This window comes from Pezoporus flaviventris, unplaced genomic scaffold (genome assembly GCF_033815535.1).
Source record: "Pezoporus flaviventris isolate CSIRO_AGI_PZ_B2104156 unplaced genomic scaffold, CSIRO_AGI_Pfla_v1 ptg000012l, whole genome shotgun sequence".
NCBI lineage: Eukaryota > Metazoa > Chordata > Aves > Psittaciformes > Psittacidae > Pezoporus > Pezoporus flaviventris.
The window spans coordinates 236,879-261,400 of NW_026892560.1; the positions used below are offsets into that span (position 1 = coordinate 236,879).

Below are 24,522 nucleotides of genomic sequence, written 5' to 3' on the forward strand. Positions count from 1 at the left end.
CGGAGGACCGGTCCCGTCCCCCCGTGCCCCCCCCTTCCCCACCTCACGGCCCCCTCCCGCCCGCGGGACCCTCAGCAGCCCCCGGGACCCGTCCGGCCGGGGTCTGCTCCCGCCGCCCGCCTCGGATGGAGGACGCCGACTCGGCGGCGAAGCAGCTGGGCTTAGCGGAGGCGGCGGCTGTGGCGGCGGCAGCCGCGGTAGCGGCGGCTGCGGAAGGGCCCGGGCAGCAGGAGCAGCCTCCGCAGCCTCCGCAAGCGGCGGCCTCGCAGTCAGAGGCGGCCGCGCAGGTGACGGCGGTGACGGTGATGGCGGCGGACCCCGAGCACATCGAGATGGGAGCCGAGCCGCTGCCGAGCGCCGACGAGGCCGCCGCCACCTTCGCAGGTCAGGGCGGGCGGAGCGCGCATGCGCAGCTCCCTCAGCCCCATCGCCCGCCCGCTCCCGTACCTCAGGGCCGGGCTGTGCCCGAGGCGCCCGCGCCCTCCGTGAAGTGACCCCGCTCCTCGCTCCCACACCGCAGCACCCGCAGTCACACGAGCAGGGTGCGCTGTGCCCCCGCGGTTGGAGCCCCTGCCCCGTTCACAAAGCGCCCCGGGCCGTGGGGGGCTGTGGGGCACCGGAGATGGCGGAGCCCCTCCCGCCTGAGCGCGGTCTCCCTGCGAGCTGCAGGGCCGTGCCCTCCCTGTGAGCCCTGTGTGACACTGATCGGCCGGGTTTAGCCCGGCAGTCAAACACCCCGCACGGAACGGAAGCGTCTGGGTGTAAGTTTGGACAGTTCTTAACTGGGCCAAGAGCAGGGAATGGCACCCCAGAAACTGGTACGGTTCTCTTGGTGCTTGCCAGACACCCCTCTTCTAATAAACAGCATCACAGTTCGGGTTGGGGTTTCCGTGTGGCTGCAATGCTCGTTTCCCCTTTAGTTCGTCCCATGCTGATAACCGCTTTTATGCTCTCAGAGGTTAAAGCACGTTCAACCCAAAGCTTGGTAAAAATCCAGCTGAGTGTGCTCACAACACCTGCGAGGGGCCACGAGCCCCAGGACTGCCCTTGAATAGGAAGGAAGGAAGAAACATGACTCTCTTTATGGATGTTTAGCTCATTATCAGGCCTTATGATATATATGTTATCTATATATAGATATATATCAGGCCTTAGGATATATATGTTATCTATATCAGGCCCTATGATATATATGATATATGTCAGGCCTTAGGATATATATGTTATCTATGTCAGGCCTTAAGATATATATGTTATCTATATCAGGCCCTATGATATATATGATATATATCAGGCCTTAGGATATATATGTTATCTATATCAGGCCCTATGATATATATGATATATATCAGGCCTTATGATATATATGTTATCTATATCAGGCCCTATGATATATATAATATATGTCAGGCCTTAGGATATATATGTTATCTATGTCAGGCCTTAAGATATATATGTTATCTATATCAGGCCCTATGATATATATGATATCTATATCAGGCCCTATGATATATATGGTATCTATATCAGGCCCTATGATATATATACCAGGCCCTATGATATATATGGTATCTATATCAGGCCCTATGATATATATATGATGTATATACCAGGCCCTATGATATATATGATAAATCATGCCCCAAGCACTAAGTTAATGCGGTGCCTTCTTTGCGTTTCAGAAGTCACCACGGTGACGGTCGCCAGCGTCGGGGCCTCTGCAGACAATGTTTTTACCACGTCCGTGGCCAACGCAGCTTCCATTTCAGGACACGTGCTGGTAAGCCTGCCCTTTCCTGCGGTGGCATGAGCCAGGTCCCACCTCCTCTCGTAGTGTAAATGAAGGTCTGAGCTGTGGGAAGGCCAAAGGCGTGTTTTCATCGCAGGATACAGGCTTTAAGCCACAAAACCCTTGTCTGGGGGACATAGTTTTCTCCTTTATCACTTACGAAAGTGATTTTCACCTCTCCACCCTCATATACTCATTCTGCAATGGATCTGATAGCCTGCAACGTGTAACCTTTGAGTCTGGTCGGCAGAAACCTCCCAAACTAACCTAATAACTGCCACAGCGATTAGTGGTTTAGGGTACCTTTGAGAGGATTGGGGGGGTATATTAAAGCACATTGGTCTTTTAACTCCATCGATCTCAACTCTTTATTTCCTCTGCAGTCTGGGAGAACAGCCTTGCAGATTGGGGACAGCCTGAACCCCGAAAAAGCCACTCTCATCGTGGTGCACACGGACGGCAGCATTGTGGACACCACGGGGCTGAAGGGGCCCTCCACGCCTCTCACACCAGGTATAAGGCAGGCTGGTTTTAACTGGCATTCTCCTGGAGGGCTCACTTTTCTCCACTTCCGTTGTGTTTCTAGGAGTAAAAACCACTATGTGCATAATATCATGTAAAGTTGCTTTATAAGGATCATTTGTCCCCTCTTTGCATGGTACTTCTTGTATTATCTGGGAGCAAAAGAGTTACTTTTATGGTTTGTTTTGTATTTCCATGTCAGAAATAGATTTAATTCTCTTATTAGTTGCGCTGCCCCTTGCAAATAAGCTTCCTGGGAAGTCTCACCCTGCTGCTGGGCTGTCACAAGCCTTTCTGCAGCCCTCCCAACCCAAAGGCAGATGGATCAGTTTAATATAGATAATGCACTTGGGTTTTAAAGTTCTTCTAGTGCTGCACATGGGTTCTTTTTAAAGGGTCCTTGAATACAGTTTTATCTCCAGGCAGGCCACTTGCTGGTGTTGTAAGTGTCACAACAGCAGATGTCTGGATCCATAAGGTTTTGCTGACGGCTGTTTCCTCTTGCCACAAGATGGCACAACAAACCCGCAGCGCTGCTGCTCGGCCTCTAGGAAGGGGAAGAGGCATGCAGCTGCTTAGCCCTGCTACAGGTTACAATTTCAGCCTGTAGCATGCTCTTAAGTGTTTCCTCAGAGGCAGTTTGCTTTCTGTTCAGTCATTTTGAGCTGGGCTGGTTCAGCCTGGAGAAGAGAAGGCTTCTGAAGGGAGACCTTAGAGCAGCTCCAGTGCCTAAAGGGACTGCAGGAAAGCTGGAAAGGGGCTTGGGACAAGCGCCTGGAGGGACAGGCCAAGGGGAATGGCTTGAACCTGCCAGAGGGGAGACTGAGCTGAGCTCTTAGGCAGAAGCTCTTCCCTGGGAGGGTGCTGAGGCGCTGGCACAGGGTGCCCAGAGAAGCTGTGGCTGCCCCATCCCTGGCAGTGTTCAAGGGCAGGTTGGACACAGGGGCTTGGAGCAAGCTGCTCTAGCGGAAGGTGTCCCTGCTAGTGACAGGGGTTGGAGCTGGATGAGCTTTAAGCTCCCTTCCATCACAAACCAGGCTGGGATTCTATGACTGAGAACACTGAAGCTGAATTTTTTGTGGTGCACCATGTAACACGTGGCTGTGGAGAGGTGTCAGTCACATCAGTTAATCACTTGACACTTGCTGTGGCCAGACTGTGCGGGTAACGATGCATCCAATGGGCTTTTCAGTTGCCGTCACCTCTTTTCCCTTTGTTTTTCCAAAGGACCTCAGTCTTCTCCTACCCCTCTGACATCTGTCCAAGAGAAAACTGGAACCAAGTACAACTGGGACCCATCCGTGTATGAGAACGAGCTCCCAGTGAGGTGCCGGAACATCAGTGGCATCCTCTATAAGAACAGACTCGGCTCAGGTAACAGTGACCTTCTTGGGTGAGGAGGGAGCCTGACAGCTCCTCTTTGATGCTCTCTTCTTTTAGTCAAGTTTACTGGTTCAAACTGAAACAGGGGAAGTTTAGATTGGATCTAAGGAGGAAATTCTTTCCTGTGAGGGTGCTGAGGCACTGGAATGGGTTGCCCAGGGAGGTTGTGAATGCTCCATCCCTGGCAGTGTTCAAGGCCAGGTTGGACGAGGCCTTGGGTGCCATGGTTTAGTGTGAGGTGTCCCTGCCCATGGCAGGGGGGGTTGGAACTGGATGATCTTAAGGTCCTTTCCAACCCTAACTATTCCATGATTCTATGTTACTTTTCAGGGCTCTTCCTGAGGGAAGAGAAGACAGTTTCCCATCCCTTGTTCTCTTCTGGTTTGCTCTGTCTTCAGAGGCTTTTTAACTTCTCTTTAATCTGTGAATATCCCAGCTGCTGTGCAGTGAGTCTCCCCAGCGATAGCTTGACTCCTCTCATATTCTTTTTTGCCTCAGTAGACCCATGTTTCTCTAAAGAATGACTGCTGGAAGGGAAAATAGAGAGCTTGTCTCCTAGTGGGACTCCTTAGCTGCCTTAGCCCCTCCTCTTCTCTTTTCTCTCTGTGGGAAAGCTGAAGCAACAGCAGCAGAATCTGTCAGCAAGCCTGACAGCACAGCACAGCGCTTCCTTCATGGACAGTGTTATCTTCCCCACCAGAAGGATTAGAAATTGAAGTGCAAATTAAGGAAGAGCTTCAGTTTCTGGTGTTTTTGCAGGAAAGACTTATCCTTCCTGTGGATGAGGAATTTTTTCCAGCCTTTTGATGTGTTGGTGAGGCCTGAAGATGGAGCTCTCTAAACATGCACAGTCATTGCTGAAGCCAAGATAATAAATGGGCATGGTTACCCTGGAGTGGTGGGAAGTAGCAGATGGGTGTATTTGGTGATTGCCAGAGATGAACTGCTGTTTAGTCCTGCAAGTTCAGCATTTCCTTCTTTAGGAAAATGACAAAATGGTTCTTAACCTTTACTAACAATGTCTTTCCTCTGCTTTATTTCAGGAGGCCGTGGTAGGTGCATTAAACAAGGGGACAACTGGTACAGCCCTACTGAGTTTGAAGCTATGGCGGGACGAGCCAGCAGCAAAGATTGGAAGAGGAGCATCCGCTATGCTGGGAGGCCACTGCAGTGCCTTATCCACGTAAGTTTGCTTCCTCCCTCCTGCTGGAGGGGCAGGTGGAGCAGCCCAAGCTGTGTGTGCTGCTACAGTTACATGTGATGGTGCCATGGGGCAGCTTTGGTTGGGAATCAGAGATGTCAGAGGGAGTTTTCTGGGTGGGTTTTCAAGCAGCACAGAGCAAATCCTATACTTGAAAAGGGATTACAGTCTCCTCCAGCCTTGAGCTGGAGCACAGAAATTGAGTTGTGAGCTCTCACCCATAATACTGTAATTCAATAACCTGATCTGCTTAATTCTGTTTGCCTGACAAACATATTCATTGCTTGCAGCATTTATTGGGTATTACTTTGGGTCATTTATTTCCTGCAGGGAGGAGCTTCATGGGGAAGTCAACGTTGCCATTAGGTTGGCAGTCGATTTGTGCTTGGGCAGAAGCTTTCTCCAGTCTCAGATTGGCACATTTGTGCCTTGTGATTTGAAAATTGCTTGTTCTCACTTCACTCTGCTCCTGTGTGCTGGAGGGAGCCGGTTATGGATTAGGGCCTCTGGGTTGTCTCTCTGGGAGCTGTCTGCATGTTGCTGGCAGGTTACAGCTATGCTTATGGGTTTGGTGACTCTAACACTGAGGCATTTTCTCATTCCAGGATGGGATTTTAAATCCTCATGCTGCCTCTTGTACTTGTGCTGCTTGCTGCGACGACATGACTCTGGTGAGCTGTAGGCTTTACACCCATGAGTTTCAAACCAATTCATCCCTCAAGCTGCCACAGCCGTTTGTGAGCAGGTCATGATGTCCTAAAAGCATTCACAAGTCCTGTGTTTGGGTGTGCTGCGTCCATGCTTCCCAAAGAAAGGAGATGAGGAATTGGTAGCAGCATTGCACCACAGCCTTGCTACAACTGGATAGTAGTTAATGCTTTTTTCTTCTTGTTTTGTCTTTTCTAAATAATAATGTATTTATATGAAAAGCCTTCGGGGCTGTCAAAACTATCTGTGATGTTCCACAATTCTTTGAGGTGGAAAAGGTGCTTTGACAAGGATGCAATGTAATACTCTGTGTGGGATGATATTTTCATATTAAACTACTTGTTGTTTTTTTTTTCTGTTTGGGGTTTGGTTTTTGGTTTCTTTGTTTCAAAAATGAGTTTAAAGTCCTGAAAGCTGCAGTCTTCAGGTGGACCTGAAGCAGTGGTTTGCATTTCTTTTCTGCCATGAACTGGATGATTTGCTTGTTTCCTAGGCTTGAAGCTAACAGCTTCCTGCCTCCTCCTCACTCCAGGTCTCTTGTCTTCCACCAGTGGCTGATTATCTGCCCAGTTCTACTCCTTAAATAATAGAGGAAAGAGGCTGAATCTGGGCCTCGCCAGCTGGAGGGAGCTGAGTGGGACTTCTTTTTCCCCACAAAGTTCTTTTGCTTTGGGGATCTGAGTTTTTTGATCACTTGTTGCAGGCTGCACATCTTCCATGGGGATACGTACTGTGTGAGCATAGCTGCATCTGGGAAGATGAAAGTGAAGCCAAAGTCTCCAAAGAGCTGCCTCAGCTAATGCCTTTTCCTTTTCCTTTCTCTTTCATTTTCCTTCCTTTGGTTTGTTTTGCCCAGAGTGGTCCTGTTCGACTCTTTGTGCCATATAAAAGGAGGAAAAAAGAGAATGAAATGCCTGCAGCTCCAGCAAAGAAGGATTGCTCCAAAAACATCACTCTGCTGCCTGCCACAGCTGCTACTACATGTAGGTTCTTTTCTCCTGGTAAAAACTGTTTCCCCTTTTTGATGGGTTCAAACTAAAACAGAGGAAGTTCAAGTTGGAGATAAGGCAGAAGCTCTTCCCTGGGAGGGTGCTGAGGCGCTGGCACAGGGTGCCCAGAGAAGCTGTGGCTGCCCCATCCCTGGCAGTGTTCAAGGCCAGGTTGGACACAGGGCCTTGGAGCAAGCTGCTCTAGTGGAAGGGGTCTCTGCCCATGGCAGGGGGTTGGAACTGGATGATCTTAAGGTCCTTTCCAGCCTGAAGTATTCTATGAGGAATTGCCACACTAGACATTTTATGTCTATCAGTGCCCCCTTGGAACTGGCCAGCTGAGAGAAATGCCTTTTGTTTTGCCACTTCCTTTTCTTTGGTAGTTTTATTGACTCAGTGTCTGGCTGATTTCACTGCAGAAACCAGCACAGTGTTGCCACATCTCGACTGCAAGTGGAGTAGGGAAGCCTGGACATCTATTGCTCTGCCAAGAATCCCTGTTCCATCCCCTGAGATTGGGGTTTGGCTTTGAGAGGTTTGGGGGGGCGTGCGGCTGTGGAGTAAGATTTGTGCTCTTCCTTGAACTAGAAAAGTAGGCTCTAAGCAGCTGGAATGAAATCCAGAGCCTGAAAGTCGTTAATGAAGGAGGCAGAAGGCGATGCTTTTATCTGCAAATTCCTCTCCAACGTGCAGGACACACTTTGTTACTCACTGGGTTTGATCAAACCACCTGTGTGAGGACACAAATTAATTTGCAAGCTCATCCAGCTCACACATTCCCAGTCTCATCCGTGTGTCCTCCTGCTCTCATCACACTAGAGGCATCTGGATGATAAAATTGCAAAGTAAGGGGAGGGGGAAGCAGCAGAAATGCCAAAATACCCAGCCAACAGTAAGATACGTTACCAGCAGTGGTGGGGAGGGACTTGAACAGGGATTCTCTCGAGTTGCTTTTGGTTTTATTCCTCCAAATAGGGTCTTTTTGGTTGTAATCACCCCAAAATCTGTGGTGGTGTGTTCATGTGAGGTGCTGTGAGGTTGCACATTTGCTCATGCTGACATTGAGAGAGGGGAGTTTTGGTAGTAGCCACATACTTAATATCACATATTCCATATTTCCTATATGATAGCTCATATTTTATGAATCTGTAGCCTTAATGCCTTGAAATGAATCATTATTTGCAGATAATAATGCTCTGGCTGAGCACTGTGCCACAGAATCAGTGCCCCAAATCAGCCCCTTACTGATTAGTGGTGCCAGATCAGCTACTCCTGTTTAAAAAGGGCTTTAAACTTTTTGGAGCCTCTTGGGAATGTTCATCCAAAAGGATTTTGAGACTTGCTCCTTGCATTGGCCAAGCATAAGACATCACTCTGTGTAGAGAGACCACTAGAATTGCCCAGCTAACCAAACTGTTGTAGAATTAGTTATAATCCACAGGTTTTTGTGTTGATTTAAGTAGTAGGAACCAGTCTTGCTAGAGCTGTAATAACTCAGAATCAACCAGAAGCTGCTTTCTGGTGTGATCCCAACTGGATTCCCAGAGGCCATTTGCTCTGTGAGTTCTCTGGCTCTGGATGATCCAGGACAGGGATATGAGCAGTTGAACCACCGAGGCCCCTGTGCTGATTGTGAATCATGAAAGTGCTTCTGCTGTTTCCAGTCACGGTGACTCCCTCTGGACAGATCACGACCTCAGGAGCTCTGACCTTCGATCGCACATCAACAGTGGAGGCCACAGCCATTATCTCAGAGAGCACATCCCAGGGGGATGTTTTCACTGGAGCCACTGGTAAGAGTTTGGGTGTAGGTACGTCTGCTAAACATCTGTGATGGGGAGGAAACAGGCTGGAGCAGCTCTGCTCTGGAGCCAGGCTGAGAGAGCTGGGCTGGGGCAGCCTGGAGAAGAGAAGGCTCCTGAAGGGGAGACCTTAGAGCAGCTCCAGTGCCTAAAGGGGCTGCAGGAAACCTGGAGAGGGGCTTGGGACAAGGGCCTGGAGGGACAGGCCAAGGGGAATGGCTTGAACCTGCCCAAGGGGAGACTGAGCTGAGCTCTTAGGCAGAAGCTCTTCCCTGTGAGGGTGCTGAGGCGCTGGCACAGGGTGCCCAGAGAAGCTGTGGCTGCCTCATCCCTGGCAGTGCTCAAGGCCAGGTTGGACATAGGGGCTTGGAGCAAGCTGCTCCAGTGGAAGGGGTCCCTGCCCGCAGCAGGGGTTGGAGCTGGAGGAGCTTTCAGGTCCCTTCTAACCCAAACCTTTCTGTGATTCTATGAAAAAAGGATTAGATGCTCACTGCTATGGGAAGAAGCATTTTAAATGCTGCATGAAGAAAGTTGTTTCTCAGTAGTTTACAGAGAGAATATTCATAACCCACTGGCCTTCCTTCAGAATGATTTGGGCAGCTTGAACTCGTCTCAGTTGCACAGAAGTCAGGAGTTTGCCCAGATGCCGCAGGTGCTAATGTTCACCTCTGCTGAGTTCTAGGGCTTTATGTCATCTCTGTAATCCTTCACTCCTCCTTTGTCCTAAAATACTACCATAAAAAAAAGGTACCTAGCTGGGTGCTTGAAACAAGTGAAAGAGTCTGGGTAAATGCTGGCAAATGCCAGAATCAATCAAACCAAAGAGAAACACATGACATATTTCAGGTCTTTCAGTCTGACTCATGGATGGGGCTGTGAGCTCTGCTGAGGGAACTGTCCTGCTCCCAGAGCTGTGGTTTGGAGTGCTGTGCTTACTGTAACTACCTGGGGGTGAAGGAGGGAAGCAGCAGTAACCTTTGCCTGTAAAAGTGGAAGCAGGGCGAGATGAAGTCAGTACAAGGTTGATCTTGCTCCTGTTTCTCATTTGCAACCCTTGGAATTAGCGTTGAGTGTAGGAACTTTTATACATTGTAAAGAAAACAGGGTGGCAGAAGCATGGGGAGGGCCTGTTGGCTGTGGCTCAGGGATTCACTGTGGTGGTGTTGTTCCACAGTTCAGGACACCAACGTCCAGCAGCCGTGCAGGGTCAGTCACCCGGAGCCTCACTATCCCAGTTACCAGGACAACTGCCAGATCTCACCTTTTCCTGAAGCTGCGTTGCCAACATCTCATCCCAAAATTGGTATGTGTTATGTCCCTCGTGTGAGACAGCACTGCTTGAATTTGCTCTCTAATCTGCTTTCTCAGCAAAGGTAAAGATTGAGGGGAGAAGAATAAACTTTGCTGGTTTGCTTATGAGGTTATTAAGATTTGGACAAGCAGATTTTCTGCTCTCTGCAAAGTTTTTCATTGTGTTAGAGACCTTTGATGTGGTTTCCACCAGAGGAGGCTGTTGGGATCCTGCTTCCCACATCCTTGCCATCCCCTGCCCTTTCTAAGCCTTTGGCTCCACAGCTTCTGTCACACTTGGGCACTGTGGCTAAGCGTGTCTTTATGGTTTGACCTGAGGAGACCACCCTCTCTAAAATCATGTCACAGCAGCTTTTCCAACCATTCTAACACCTCTGTGAATCCACTGCAGATGCTGGAGGTGATTTTGGACAGGTCTGGTTGCTGTTCTCCCACCCAGGGTCACTTTTCCATCCCTTAATAGTTGACTAATGCACGTCACACCTGCAGTTTTTGATGGGTGGGTTAAACTGATTATCAAATACCTCTTCAAATGTAATTACATTCCCTAAGCTGTGCCCTCCCATGGGTACACCTGACTGCTAAATTCAGTGAACCACGATGCTGAGTGTTGATGTACTGAAGCAGACAGTGCTGGAGAAACTGGAATTGCCAACTTGGGGTGTTCTAGTTTTCACCAAGCCTGGGCAGCAGATGCAGCAGGGAGCACTCAGCCACTGCCTGGTGATGAGGTGATTTATAGGCCTTTTCCTTCTCTAATTTCTGTGATTCTGTGAAGTTACTTTGATACTTCTGATCTCGCTGACACAGAGGAGTGTAAGAGGCTGGGTTTGATCCCTCTTACTGCTCTCTGAGACATCAAGAAGAGACCACATCGACGTGTCGTATTCTGTTGTGCAGTCTGAAGTCTTTCTGGTTCAAAGCCTGGGTTCTCTCCTCTGCATGACCTTTTATTTCCTTACTCGGAGCAGCACAGCACATTCCTGCTCTGTCCGGAGCGGAATCTCATTGTTGGTTTTAAGTCTTAGTCAGATCTTGATGTTATTAATTAAACATCGATTTTTTTCTACCAGTGAACACTTTCTCTTGCCTGATACACCTCTGCCAAAACAGGGGACCGGAAGGAATTCCTGTTAGATAAGCTATCGAATGCCATGTTGGGATTAATATTGTACTGGAAGTGCAGCAGTGGGAAAGGCCCTTCTGCAAACACCTATTGATGATAAAGGACCAGCTTATCTCTTCCTCATATCTAAGTGCAAATAGTTCTGTGCCATTCGTGTGCAACCTGATTGAAATTAGTATTTTAATTAAGGGCTTCAGCATCAAATGTCCCTTCACCTGTGTGCTGGCCCTGCAGTGCTGTCACACGTCTAACACGTGGTGGCCTGCAACTCTCTGGGGTTTGAGGTTTGTCCTCTCCTCTGAAGCTGTGCTGGATCCTTTTCAGCTTTTGCTGCTTGCATGGAGAACCACCAGGTGTGATATGGAAAGGATTAAAGTGTTTAATGCACTTAAAGTAGTTACTGTCCTGGGAGATATTCCATCCTGCAGGAGGTCTTGTGGGTCTGCAAATGCTTCCCCTCACTGCAGCCTGGTGCAGGAGGGTCTGCTTGCCTCTGGCTGCTCAGGACAGTATTTATGGTTGGATTTTAAGTACCATTTGAAGTGTAGTCCAGAAGGTTTTCCCCGGCAGGGAGGTCTCCTGTTGTATGTTTGTAACTGGGCTCTGCAGTTGCTGTCCTGTGTCCCTGTCCTTCAGTGAGAGAGGTCTGGGGCTTGTTTCTGCCCTCTTTCTCTTTGGAGCTGCCATAGACAGAGGAGTGGGGTTGGAAAGCCAGTATCTGTAGTGACACCCAGGGACTGTGGTGGGAGATTGCTGACAAAGTTAGACCTCTTCCTTCTAAGAAACAACTCAGTGAGGAATTCAGAGGTCAGCTGCCGGTAGATGTGAATGCCTTGGACTTCTTTTCATGGCAGGTGGCTAGAGTTAGAGTTCAGTTGTGGAAAAGTCAGGCCGGTAAAGCCGGGTAACATTTGATCCTGGAAGTGCTGCCCGAGGTGAGCTCACACTGTGTACTGCTGGGTTCCTGGATCTGGATTTCCTTTCCTCATACCGTGCTCTCCCAGTGCAGGCCTGGTGGTGGGAGCACGAGATGTTTCAGGGGCACAATAACTGTTGGTTCTTTGAAGCATTTGCAGCTCTAAGGCTAAGACACTGTTGGTTTTCTAGGACATTCTAACACAGGCTTTGGGACAGGGAGAACTCCAGGGCCCAAATAACTGAGGGACTGGAGATTAAGTTCAAGGGAAGTGTGACTTGATTACCAGGATGGGAGTTCAGCTTCCTTCTGGTGGCTTCCTACAAAGAGCAGTTACTGCTGAGGTTGTGGTTAGGGTGTGAAAAAGTAAAAGCTGCAGCACTCAGGAGTTGGTGGGGTTTTTGGTCCTCTTTTAATGTCCCTTGGGGTGTGTTTGGGAGCATCACTGGCCGCCTGTGCTTTTGGATTTTGCTTCTGTGCTTTTTGTCAGAGCAGTCCCAGGCCCAGCTACAGGTTGGGCAGAGAAGAGATTCAGAGCAGCCCAAGGAGAAGGACTTGGGGGTGCTGGTTGATGAGAAAATGAACATGAGCCGGCTTCAGTGTGTGCTCACAGCCCAGAAACCAACCGTGTCCTGGGCTGCATCCAAAGCAGCGTGACCAGCAGGTCCAAGGAGGTGATCCTGCCCCTCTGCTCTGCTCTCGTGAGAGCTCACCTGGAGCATTGTGTGCAGTTCTGGTGTCCTCAACATAAAAAGGACATGGAACTGTTGGAACAAGTCCAGAGGAGGCCACGAGGATGATCAGGGACTGGAGCACCTCCTGTATGAAGACAGGCTGAGAAAGCTGGGGCTGTTCAGCCTGGAGAAGAGGAGCTTCATGGAGACCTCAGAGCAGCTTCCAGTATCTGAAGGGGGCCTATAGGGATGCTGGGGAGGGACTCTTCATTAGGGACTGCAGTGACAGGACAAGGGGTAACGGGTTCAAACTGAAACAGGGGAAGTTTAGATTGGATCTAAGGAGGAAATTCTTCACTGTGAGGGTGGTGAGGCACTGGAATGGGTTGCCCAGGGAGGTTGTGAATGCTCCATCCCTGGCAGTGTTCAAGGCCAGGTTGGACAGAGCCTTGGGTGCCATGGTTTAGTGTGAGGTGTCCCTGCCCAAGGCAGGGGCTGGAACTGGATGATCTTAAGGTCCTTTCCAACCCTAACTATTCTATGAATCTATGGATTTCATTTCCTACCTGTAGCACTCTACCTCATACAAGAGTGAAGGGTTGTAGTTAGCATTCTGGAGGAAAAGGCTGTAGGCAGGACATTTCCTTCTTGCATATTGCCCCACACAGGCAGTGTAAATCCCATGTCAGGAGATGTTAGTGTCTGAAGGTAAAACTTCCACCTGGGCTGTGTTTGTTCACTCTCACCTTTGGGACTGGGCAAGGAGAGGTCTCAGAGCTGCAGTGAGCATTAGTGGTCAGGTACCCAAGGTATCTGAAACAGACACATACAACTGTGAGTACCTTTTACTAAACGTGAGGTCTTTCAGTGTGGTACCTGTATTTTTACAGCCATTGTTTTATGGGTAGGATCCAGGATGAAGAGGTCCAAAGACATAACAATTATTGAGGGTATTTTAAAGGGCTTCATGGCGGATGGCTTGGAAAGTGCAGGTTTGTAATACAGGGGATTTTGTGGTGAGGAAAACTGCGTTGGTTTTACTCCAGTCTTGCTTCAGGGTTATGGTTAAGGTCAGAATTCAGCGGGTGCAGGGGAGTCGCAGCCAAACACAACCAGCACCCCCCCCACTTTACAGGATGAAACGCCCCGATTCCCTGTGTCCTCTTGTTCTTCCTTTCCTCAGTGCTAACCTCGCTCCCTGCCCTGGCAGTGCCCCCCACCACTCCCACCAAAGCCATATCCCCCTCGGTGGTGAACGGCCTGGAGGTGACGGAGCAGCGGAGCTGGCTCTACCTGGAGGAGATGGTCAATTCCCTGCTGCACACGGCCCAGCAGCTGAAGACCCTGATCGAGCAGGCCAAGCAGGCCAGCTCCTCCTTCCGGGAAGCTGCGGTCACACAGGCCAAAATCCAAGCTGACGTGGACAGGAAAGAGGTAACCACACCAGAGGGGGTGAGGTGGCTCGGCCAAGGGCATCGTTTGGGCTGCGGGATGGAGGGTGGCACCTCGCTGAGTTTCCCTGGGGGTGGCCATAGTGGCAGCCCTTAGAAACTCATCCTGGGTGGCTTATCAGGAGAAATCTGCAAGTTATTTGTGTCGTGGGGAAAGGAGCAGGGTGCTCTAGGATTCCAGGAGCCCTGGGTAGCAGGCTGCACGAAGTCTTGGGGGTTACAAGGCCTGAGCTGTCCCATCGGCTCGCCATAAACTCATGGGCACGTGGGCACTGCATCCTGGTGTAGGAAAGCTGGGGAGTGTTCAGCCGGGGTGGCTGCTTGCTTTATGGCCGGTGAGCAGGGCTGTCAGAGAGGCTTTTGGTGGCCCCCAGAGGCAGAGGGATAACAAGAACAAGCTGCAGAGTTTATGAAGCAGATGAGCAGTGACGTTGAGAGGTGTCTTGCTGAGCATTGTGCAGGCAGAGGTCGTGTCCCATGAGTCCCATGGGAAGACTGCAAGGCTGGCTGGCATTACAGGAGCTTTGGCTTGTGCCCAGTGGCCCTTCTCTCCTCTGTAGGGGATTATCTGCAATGAATTCCCTGTTCTCCTGCTTTTCTTCTCTTCAGTTGATGCATGGTAGGGACCCTCATGCTTCTCACCACCGGCTCATGCACTCGGAATCTGGCTCCATATTCCCCTTCTCCCACAGGTCCACAGCTGCTGGTGTGGGCTTGAGGGAAGTGGGAACATCATCCTGGGAAAGTGGTGTCATTGTCAGTAGCTGGTGAACCCCTTCCCTGTGCACCACTGCACTACCTGCCATTGCCATCAGCGTTATTGCTAACACCACTTTCCACTGACTTCATAGGCAGGAGTGTGCAGCAAGAGCCCTGTGTGGGGAGGCTGAGAACCCCTGGGACTGTCCTTGCAGTGTCTTTTGATGTGCTTTGCCACGCTGGCTCTGCTAAACTCTCCTGTACACTGCGTCCTTGATGTGCAGGTGTGTGATACCTGGAGATCCTTCCCTGCCTCCTGCCTGGGCAGGACGGGTGTCCTGCTGCTGTCCAGGTAGGGGCTGTCTGCTGCTGGAGAGCCCTGTAGAGTGTGGGATGCTGGAAAATTGGAAGCTTGGACGTTTAGAGATGGACATCTGACTTGGTTTATCTTCTGCTCTTGGCCCAGTTTATTTGTGTCTTCCCTCGTTTATCCCTGCAGTGGGTTCTGGAACAGTTGTTTAGAGTCCACCCCCCAGCCTCTGATCCAAATCCAGCTCACTTCAGTGGACATCTAGGTCCTTCTGGCCCCAGGACTGGGAGTTAAAATCACTGCCATGTGTGGATTAAAGTGCTGACTTCAGCAGGCAGGGGTGAGCACGTGCTTGGTGCCAGAGGAAGCCCCTTTCCCTGTGTGTGTCAGGGGGACCTCAACAGTTGTGTGTACTGGTAAAAGCACTCACTCGTGGTGGCATTATTTTCATACCCAATAACAATTCTCAGGCTTGGGGTTGTGTGCAGGCTTCTGGAACCCTCTGGGCCGTATCACAAGCAGCTGTTGCTGAAGTCCTCCTGATGAATTCCGTGTTTGGGAAGAGCTGGGTTTGTGGGTACAGGGCTGGCAGTGGGAGGGATTGCAATAAATATCAAGGAATTGGCTGTCTGCTTCTGTGGTGGTCAGAGGTGCTTTTCCAATCTCACCCTGATTTATAACTCAGGGCTCTTTCCCACTCTATGTGTGTGGTCAAAGTGATTCTTCTGGCATTGAGGGTGTATGAGAGGGAGGATGCTGGGGAGGGACTCTTCATTAGGGACTGTAGTGACAGGACAAGGGGTAACGGGTTCAAACTGAAACAGGGGAAGTTTAGATTGGATCTAAGGAGGAAATTCTTTCCTGTGAGGGTGCTGAGGCACTGGAATGGGTTGCCCAGGGAGGTTGTGAATGCTCCATCCCTGGCAGTGTTCAAGGCCAGGTTGGACAGAGCCTTGGGTGCCATGGTTTAGTGTGAGGTGTCCCTGCCCATGGCAGGGGGTTGGAACTGGATGATCTTAAGGTCCTTCCCAACCCTGACTGTTCTATAATTCTGTTGTCCTCCTGCCTTGGTTGTTACTGATTTTTGCCAGACCAGTTTCACACAAAGGTGTGATGGGGAAGGGCTGAGGGACCTGGAGAAGAGAAGGCTCAGGGGGGACCTGATGGCTGCCTACAGACGGATGGAGCCTGGAGGGGCTGGGCTCTGCTCCCAAGGAACAAGGGATGGGACAAGAGGAAACGGCCTCAAGCTGCACCAGGGCAGGTTTAGATGGAGCTGAGGAACAATTCCTGCCCCAGAGGGTGCTCAGGCATTGGAACAGGCTGCCCAGGGCAGGGCTGCAGGCACCGGCTCTGAAGGTGCTCACACACCATGGAGAGGAGGCCTCAGTGCCATGGGGCAGTGGTGGCCTTGGCAGTGCTGGGAATGGTTGGACTGGATGAGCTTAAAGGGCTTTTCCAACCTGGCTGCTTCCATGGCTCTGTGATTCATCCACTTTGTGTTTGTTCTGCTGACAGAACTGCCAAGGGTTAATGGATGGTGGGAGCCTTCTCCCCTGCCCCTGTGCAGGAGACCTTGCAGGGTTCCATCCAGCAGCATGTTCCTGGTGTGAGGCAGTGAAAGGTTGTGCCAATGGATCAGAGCTGTGGAGCTCTGTCCAACAGATTAAATTGTAATGGAGCTGCTACTGCAAGTCAGCTCTTCCTGGAAGAGTGACAATACATAGCAGGATTAAAGGAATCTGTTAGGAGCAGGCTGCTTCCCAGCTGGATGCGCAGACGTCCCTGCCATGGCCAGAACTAATGTGTATCTTTAGTTTTCACAGTGGTGCAGAGCACTCTGGGGTTCAGCATCTCAGCCCTTGAGGATGCAGAGCTCAAGGGCTTTTGATCTTCGTGCTGCACTTAGGATTTTTCATGGTTTTCACTTGCTGCATTGAGCAGCTCCCCTTCCTGCCACGACTCCTCTCTGATGTTGGCATTTCCACCTTCAAAATGATACCAACAAGGGGAATAATGTAATCCTGAGCTTCCTTTGAACAGTGCTGTCATTAGCAAGTGGGACCAGAACGAAGCAGTCATGTCTTCTCTTTGACTGCACAGATAAGGATGGGAGTGGGCATGACGGAGGGATATGGACAGCTACAAGATGTATCTGGAGCAGCTCTGCTTTGGAGCCAGGCTGAGAGAGCTGGGCTGGGGCAGCCTGGACAAGAGAAGGCTCCTGAAGGGGAGACCTGAGAGCAGCTCCAGTGCCTGAAGGGGCTGCAGGAAAGCTGGAGAGGGGCTTGGGACAGGGGCCTGTAGGGACAGGCCAAGGGGAATGGCTTGAACCTGCCCAAGGGGAGACTGAGCTGAGCTCTTAGGCAGAAGCTCTTCCCTGGGAGGGTGCTGAGGCGCTGGCACAGGGTGCCCAGAGAAGCTGTGGCTGCCCCATCCCTGGCAGTGCTCAAGGCCAGGTTGGACAGAGCCTTGGGTGCCATGGTTTAGTGTGAGGTGTCCCTGCCCATGGCAGGGGGTTGGAACTGGATGATCTTAAGGTCCTTCCCAACCCTGGCTGTTCTATGATCCTATGATGGTGGTGGCCACAAGCCTGGTGCTTTCCATGCGGAAACAGGCGCCTGCGCAGCGCTGCTCAGCCTGAGCACGGCTTTGTGTGGGCAGACACCAGGTGTGAGTTACAATAAGGTTACTTCCAAGTCTGAGGCAATGGCATTTGGAAGGAGAAGCAGACCATCAGCCCTGTTGGTGTGGGCTCAGGAGATACAGCTGCTCCATCAGAGCATCGTCAGGCTGCTGCCGCTGCCCGCTGGTAGGTGTGACTGAGTGTATGTGATCCCCTGCTTACTTTCTAAGTGTTGGGTGTGCTGGCCTTAGTGATGCAGGGAAAAACCTTTAGGGAGAGAGTGACTGGGGCAGGAAAGGCTCCAGGTCTCCTGCAGGAGAGAGGAGCTGGCCCCAAGGGATGGGTTAGAGGCAGAGCTTTACACTGGGGTCTGTGGGTCCATTTGTTGGAGTGTGCATGAAGCCACTGTTCCTATCAGATCAGGAGGGGGAGAGCACGCAGACTGCCCCGGTTCAGTGCAGGGAGGTGATGAGGCTGTTCAGGAAATGTGATACTGGGGTTTTCTGTCTAAGTTTAAACGAATTGATGCTGGGATGTGACGAGTGTTTGAATTAAAGCAGCTCCTGTGCGGTGCAGCGATGCCTTCAGAGCACAGCCCCTCTGAAAACAGGCTGGGAGCTTAAAGCAGCCACCAGCTGGGCCCGCTGGGCTCTGCCTTAGAAAGATTAAAACAGTTTGGGGTGAGGGAGTAGGACATTAACCTCAAAAGGGCTGGCCAGTAGGCAGTGCAGCTCCAGTGAGCACTGAACACTGGTGTGTGCAGAGGAGCAGGGGAAACAGTTGAGAGTTGGAGGCTGCTGGTTTTCTGGAGCTGTTCTGTGGGAGATGTGGATGTGTCTGGTTTGAGCCTCTCTCCTATCACACCTTTTCTGTCTCCATAGTTTCTGCATGGCCTGAATTGCTCACGCTGTAGCCTATGGGGGTAGGTAAGGAGGCAGAAGGGGGTTCAATGTGTGGTTTCCATCAGCAGGTTTCAGGGCTCAGAGCTGAGGGGTGGAGGCTCTGGTGCAGCTCAAACAGAGACAGAGGTGGCCGGGCTTCCTCCCAGTGGCTTTCCCATTGCCAATGTCCCTGGACATCAGCACTGGCCACACCTGTGGAGTCCGGTGGTGGAAAGGGTTTCAGTTCCGGAGCTGCAGCCCTTGATGAGAACGGGACTGAGCACATCCATCCTGGCACTGCCCCTGCCCTGGGGCTCTGTGTGCAGCATCCAGCTGGGTTGAAGCGCCCGCTCGGCCGCTGCAGCGTCTGCGTTTCCACCTCTTCACTACGCGGGTGCTCAGGACCCGTGAGGTTTTCCAGTGCCCTTCGCACGGGTCACTTGTGTCACTGGGCAGCGGGAGGCTCGTTCCAGCCTCGCCTGACGCCAGCCTTGGCTCTCTGCTGCGTGCTGGTGGCAGAGGAGGCTTCGAGTCCTGGCTCTGCACAGCCTGGGCTCGCTGATGGGAATGGTTCTCCCAGGAAGCAAGGCCTTGCTCTTCCCGGCACACAGCAGGATGGGTTCACCTCAGGCTGCCCAGTGCATTCCTTCCCTGCCTTAAAGGAACGCTTATGGCTTGCTCACAGCTCTGGTTTCCCTGTCACCACCACCTCCATCTGCCTGGAATGTTCTCGTTCGAGCTTGTGTCCTGGTGATGCGGTGGTTTAGTGATCCCACAGGAGGATAACTGCTGGGATGCAGGCTCACAGAGACACCTGCCAGCTAAGCCCTTAATCTCCTTATGTGTGGGTCGCACTCACTCAGCCTGCTTTGCCTGAAGGTGGGGTTTGGCTTTTTAGGTACTTTGCAGCTGTTCCCAATAAGTGTAAGTCGGGGTCAGCGGATAATCCAGTGGGGATCGGGTTTGGATTCCTCTGGTTCAGGGCTCCTGTCTCGGCCGTGCTGAGCAGAGCAGGGCAATGGGCTGCTGTGGAGCTGCTTTGAAGCTGCTGCACACCCCAAGTGTCGCCCCCAGGGCACTGCTTGATTCCAGACCTGTTGGAAAGCCCTTTTCTGCTCCTCTTGGAAGGAGGAATGATGGCTGTGGCTGATGCTGCTCCTGAAGTCTTGGGGGTGTTTTGTCTGGTTTTCTTCCCCTCACCCGTTCTCTGGGCTGTGCCATCCCTCCAGACTCAGGATCCCTGGCCTTGACCCAGACTTTGGCTCCTGAAGATGGCTCCTGGCGCTCCTACCTTGGCATTTGCCTCCTGTTCCCTGTGCTACCTTCTTAGGTTGTGGTTGGTGCAGTTCCCTTGTGGCAATGAAGCCCCTGGTTTTAGGAAGGAGGCCTGGCTGGGTGGAGTGGGGTTGAGTGAGGGCTGTACTGAATGGCAGGTTGCCACCTCAGGCTGCTTGGTCTGGCTCCACAAGCTCACAGTCTCCCTCTCTTAGAAGGGGATGAGGTTCCCCTCTGTCCTCTTGCAACTGCAATTTGGGGTGCGATAGAAGCAAGCTCAGTGCCAGGACCCTTCACGTCATGCCCTGGCCGCAGGGACAGATTTGGTGGCTTTTCCCTTGCAGCAGTACCAGAACCAGTTATTCCAACAATCAGAAGATGTGGATGGGAAGACAGAAATCATCATCAAGGTGAGCTGGGGGTGTCCTGGGTCTTCTGCTCTTTGTCGTGGTCCATCAGGCCCTTTGTGCTGGCCCGAATCCCGGCTGCACGCCGGGAGCACCAGCACCGCTCAGTGCAGTGAATGTGCACCATGTGTACCTGCACCATGAAGGGCAGGTACCTCAGTGAGGTGTGAGGAGCTCGGTGCTGATCAGGGCACTGCTTGGGAGGTTGGGAGTGCTCCGAGGAGAGAAGGAGCTGCTGGAACTAAAGACAGGGGCGCTGCTTTGACAGCCTGTCCCAGGCTCCAACGTGCTAATGATGTGTCAGGATTTAATGAGCTGGAAGCAGAGTCCTCTCTGAAGTGTTCTTTCCTGTGGTAGCTCAGTGATGTTTCCACCCAACACCCAGGTTATGTTAATTGCTGTCACTGATACAGATGAAAGCCATAGACACAAACACAGCCTTTAGAAAGCGGCTGGGGATTTTTCTCCATGTATCTTGTCTCGCCTCACTTCAAGTCCCTGCTCCTGTTACAGCTTGCTTAGTTTTACTCCTCCATCTCCTGTCTCCCTGGTGGGACACAGTTTATGGGGCAGTGCTGCTGCCTGGTGCAGGGACACACAGGAGCACATCCCTTCCTCCTCCCTAAACACGATTAAACCGAAGGGCCCCATCCTCATTCCTGCTCCCCTTGTCCTGCCTCGGAGCCTCTCTGAAACCAAACCTCTAAAACCTCACGTTTGAGCTGAGCTCAGAGCTTTGGGGACCCTCTTTGGTGTTGTCCTCTGCTGACGTGGTCGCTTTGCTGCCTGTTCACAGCAATCCTGTGTCAACTGCGGCCGGGAGGCGACGAACGAGTGCACAGGGTGCCACAAAGTCAACTACTGCTCCACGTACTGCCAGCGGAAGGTGAGAGCCTCGGGGGGGAGCTCTTGCAGAGTGTGTGGCACTGGGGACAGCCAGGGCTCTGCCGGGCCCTGGCACAGGCTGTGCCACGTGGGCAGCAAAGCACAGGCTTGCATGCAGCTTCTCAGTGGTGTCTAAAACCTTTGGTCTAACCCTGGTCTGAAAACCAGCTTCTCACTTCCCAGGGGACGTCTGCCCAAGCCGCTGCTGGTGCTGGGTGCTGCAGGAGGGTGGGAGGGTTCGAGGTGCTCCTCAGTGACCGGTCCCAAGAGGCTCCCCCCCCCCCCAGGTTTGTGAGCCCTGGTGTGGGCTCAGCAAGCAGAGGGGGTTTTCCTGGTTCAGCCTAAAAGCTGAAGGCGGTTCTGGAAGTTGTTCCATTCCTCTCCATTGCTGGGGCTGAGCTAAGGCCAACGTGTGGTGCGGTCCCACAGGGCACCGGCTGCTCCAGAGCTGTCCTTGAGGGTTTAAGTCCGGTTCTGGCTCTGTTCTAGTGAGTTCTCTGTGAGCTGATGGGGATGCCCTAGATGAGTGTTCGGGTTGAGAAGCCAACGTTCCACCTCCAGTGCGAGTGGGGTCCCTCAGGGATCGGGGTTGGGACCGGTCTTGTTGCACATCTTCATCGCTGGCATGGACAGTGGGGTTGAGTGCGCCCTCAGCAAGTTTGCCAATGACCCCAAGCTGTGTGGTTCGGTTGATACCCTGGAGGGAAGGAATGCCATCCAGAGGGACCTCGACACGCTTATGAGCTGGGCTGATGCCAACCTCATGAGGTTTAACCATGCCAAGTGCAAGGTCCTACACCTGGGTCGGAGCAATCCCAGGCCCAGCTACAGGTTGGGCAGAGATGAGATTCAGAGCAGCCCAAGGAGAAGGACTTGGGGGTGTTGGTTGATGAGAAAATGAACATGAGCCGGCTTCAGCGTGCGCTCACAGCCCAGAAACCAACCGTGTCCTGGGCTGCATCCAAAGCAGCGTGACCAGCAGGTCCAAGGAGGTGATCCTGCCCCTCTGCTCTGCTCTCCTGAGACCTCACCTGGAGCATTGTGTGCAGTTCTGGGGTCCTCAACATAAAAAGGACATGGAACTGTTGGAACAAGTCCAGAGGAGGCCACGAGGATGCTCAGGGGCTGGAGCACCTCCTGTATGAAGACAGGCTGAGGAAGTTGGGGCTGTTCAGCCTGGAGAAGAGAAGGCTGCGGGGAGACCTCAGAGCAGCTTCCAGTGTCTGAAGGGGGCCTATAGGGATGCTGGGGAGGGACTCTTCATTAGGGACTGCAGTGACAGGACAAGGGGTAACGGGTTCAAACTGAAACAGGGGAAGTTTAGATTGGATCTAAGGAGGAAATTCTTTCCTGTGAGGGTGCTGAGGCACTGGAATGGGTTGCCCAGGGAGATTGTGAATGCTCCATCCCTGGCAGTGTTCAAGGCCAGGTTGGACAGAGCCTTGGGTGCCATGGTTTAGTGTGAGGTGTCCCTGCCCATGGCAGGGGGTTGGAACTGGATGATCTTAAGCTCCTTTCCAACCCTGACTGTTCTATGATTCTATAATACTGACCCAGCACGCGGCCCCTTTCCTGCCCGTTGTTGGTCCTGTCGGGCTGAGCACTGGAGCCTTGCAGTGCTGGAGAAAGAGCTGCTCCAATGGATCCCAGGGGGGTCCCAGCACAGCTTCCTCCTTCCCAGGGGTCCATTCTGCTCAGCCCTTTCCCATCTCTCCCCGTGCAGGACTGGAAGGACCACCAGCACATCTGCGGGCAGGCAGCTGCAGTGCAGGCTGAGGACGTGCACGTCACAGACAGCGTGATGGAGAAAGTCAGTGTGTGAGCAGAGCTACCTCGGCATGGCCACTGGATCGGCCACCCACTGACTGGGTCCTCCGCACCCACTGACTGGGTCCTCCGCACCCACTGACTGGTGTCATTTGCACCCACTGACTGGTGTCATCTGCACCCACTGACGGGGTCCTCCGCACCCCCTGACTGGTGTCATCTGCACCCCCTGACTGGTGTCATCTGCACCCACTGACTGGTGTCATCTGCACCCACTGACTGGTGCCGTCTGCACCCACTGACTGGTGCCGTCTGCACCCACTGACTGGTGTCGTCTGCACCCACTGACTGGGTCCTCCGCACCCCCTGACTGGTGTCATCTGCACCCCCTGACTGGTGTCATCTGCACCCCCTGACTGGGTCCTCCGCACCCACTGACTGGTGTCATCTGCACCCCCTGACTGGTGTCATCTGCACCCCCTGACTGGTGTCATCTGCACCCACTGACTGGTGCCATCTGCACCCACTGACTGGTGCCATCTGCACCCACTGACTGGTGTCATCTGCACCCACTGACGGGGTCCTCCGCACCCACTGACTGGTGTCATCTGCACCCACTGACTGGTGTCATCTGCACCCACTGACTGGGTCCTCCGCACCCACTGACTGGTGTCATCTGCACCCACTGACTGGTGTCATCTGCATCCACTGACTGGGTCCTCTGCACCCCCTGACTGGTGTCATCTGCACCCACTGACTGGTGTCATCTGCACCCACTGACTGGTGTCATCTGCACCCCCTGACTGGGTCCTCCGCACCCACTGACTGGTGTCATCTGCACCCCCTGACTGGGTCCTCCGCACCCACTGACTGGTGTCATCTGCACCCACTGACTGGTGCCATCTGCACCCCCTGACTGGTGTCATCTGCACCCACTGACTGGTGTCATCTGCACCCACTGACTGGTGTCATCTGCACCCCCTGACTGGTGTCATCTGCACCCCCTGACTGGTGTCATCTGCACCCCCTGACTGGTGTCATCTGCACCCACTGGCTGGTGTCATCTGCACCCACTGGCTGGGTCCTCCACCACCTGCACCCTGCCCACGGGCAGAGCTGGCTTTTTAAAGACTTTTGGATCTCGTTTGCCTCCTCCTGAGCCTCCTTCAGGACTTCGAGTGAAACAGAACCTGTGAACTCCTCCAGTGCTGGGAGCTTCGGCTTCCCCCAGGGGCACCTCCACCGCAGGGCCAGCAGCCACCTCCTCATCACCCACCCGTGCTGAGCTGAGCCTGCGGCAGGCGCTGCCGTGGGACCTGCTGCTGCCCCCTTCTCCCTGTGCCTCCTACCTCTGGTCTGAAGAGCCAAAAGAGCCTGCCTTTGGGTTATTCAACTGCCTTGCGAAGCTCGGTACGCGTTCTCAGCGTGCAGCAGGACTGACTTCGGGTTGGGTGTTTTCCTGTGCTCCCTCTGGGCTGGCCAAACATGGAACATGTTGGGGTTTCTGCCCTTGGGCTCAAGTGCAAAAGAACGCGTGGTGAAATAAAGGGAGGTGAAAGCAGCCACGTGCCGGTGGTTCTGCGTCACTGTTGAAGGCAGAGTGGCAGCAGTGATGCTCAGCTGGAGACACATCCTCACCAGAGCGAACCCTCTGGGCATTAACCCTGGTCCTGTCCGGGCTGATTCCAGCTGTGGTGAGCACTGGGAAGTGATTTCCTTTGTTACCTGCAATAAAGTCCATTCATTATTAATGTGCTGCTTTAGTAGTTCAGGCAAACCGGGCACCGTCACTCGTGGTTG

At 52.6% G+C, this 24,522-nt stretch overlaps 1 protein-coding gene across 3 annotated transcripts; it reads left to right on the forward strand.

Moving 5' to 3' along the window:
* The first annotated feature begins 42 nt into the window (after positions 1-42).
* On the forward strand, positions 43-22,825 carry DEAF1 (DEAF1 transcription factor). 3 transcript variants are annotated; one of them, XM_061450934.1, is made up of 13 exons: positions 43-384; positions 1,683-1,780; positions 2,173-2,302; positions 3,539-3,685; positions 4,738-4,877; positions 5,501-5,566; positions 6,460-6,586; positions 8,257-8,385; positions 9,569-9,697; positions 13,605-13,855; positions 20,011-20,073; positions 20,867-20,956; positions 22,679-22,825. In XM_061450934.1, exons 1-13 carry the CDS (start codon positions 126-128, stop codon positions 22,775-22,777), a joined length of 1,728 nt encoding a protein of 575 aa, XP_061306918.1. In that variant the 5' UTR covers positions 43-125; the 3' UTR covers positions 22,778-22,825. The 3 variants fall into 3 exon arrangements, with proteins under 3 accessions (XP_061306918.1, XP_061306917.1, XP_061306919.1); XM_061450933.1 differs by having other exon boundaries at positions 44-384; positions 20,008-20,073; XM_061450935.1 differs by lacking the exons at positions 43-384; positions 1,683-1,780; positions 2,173-2,302; positions 3,539-3,685 and adding an exon at positions 4,226-4,508 and having other exon boundaries at positions 20,008-20,073.
* Positions 22,826-24,522: the final 1,697 nt, after the last annotated feature.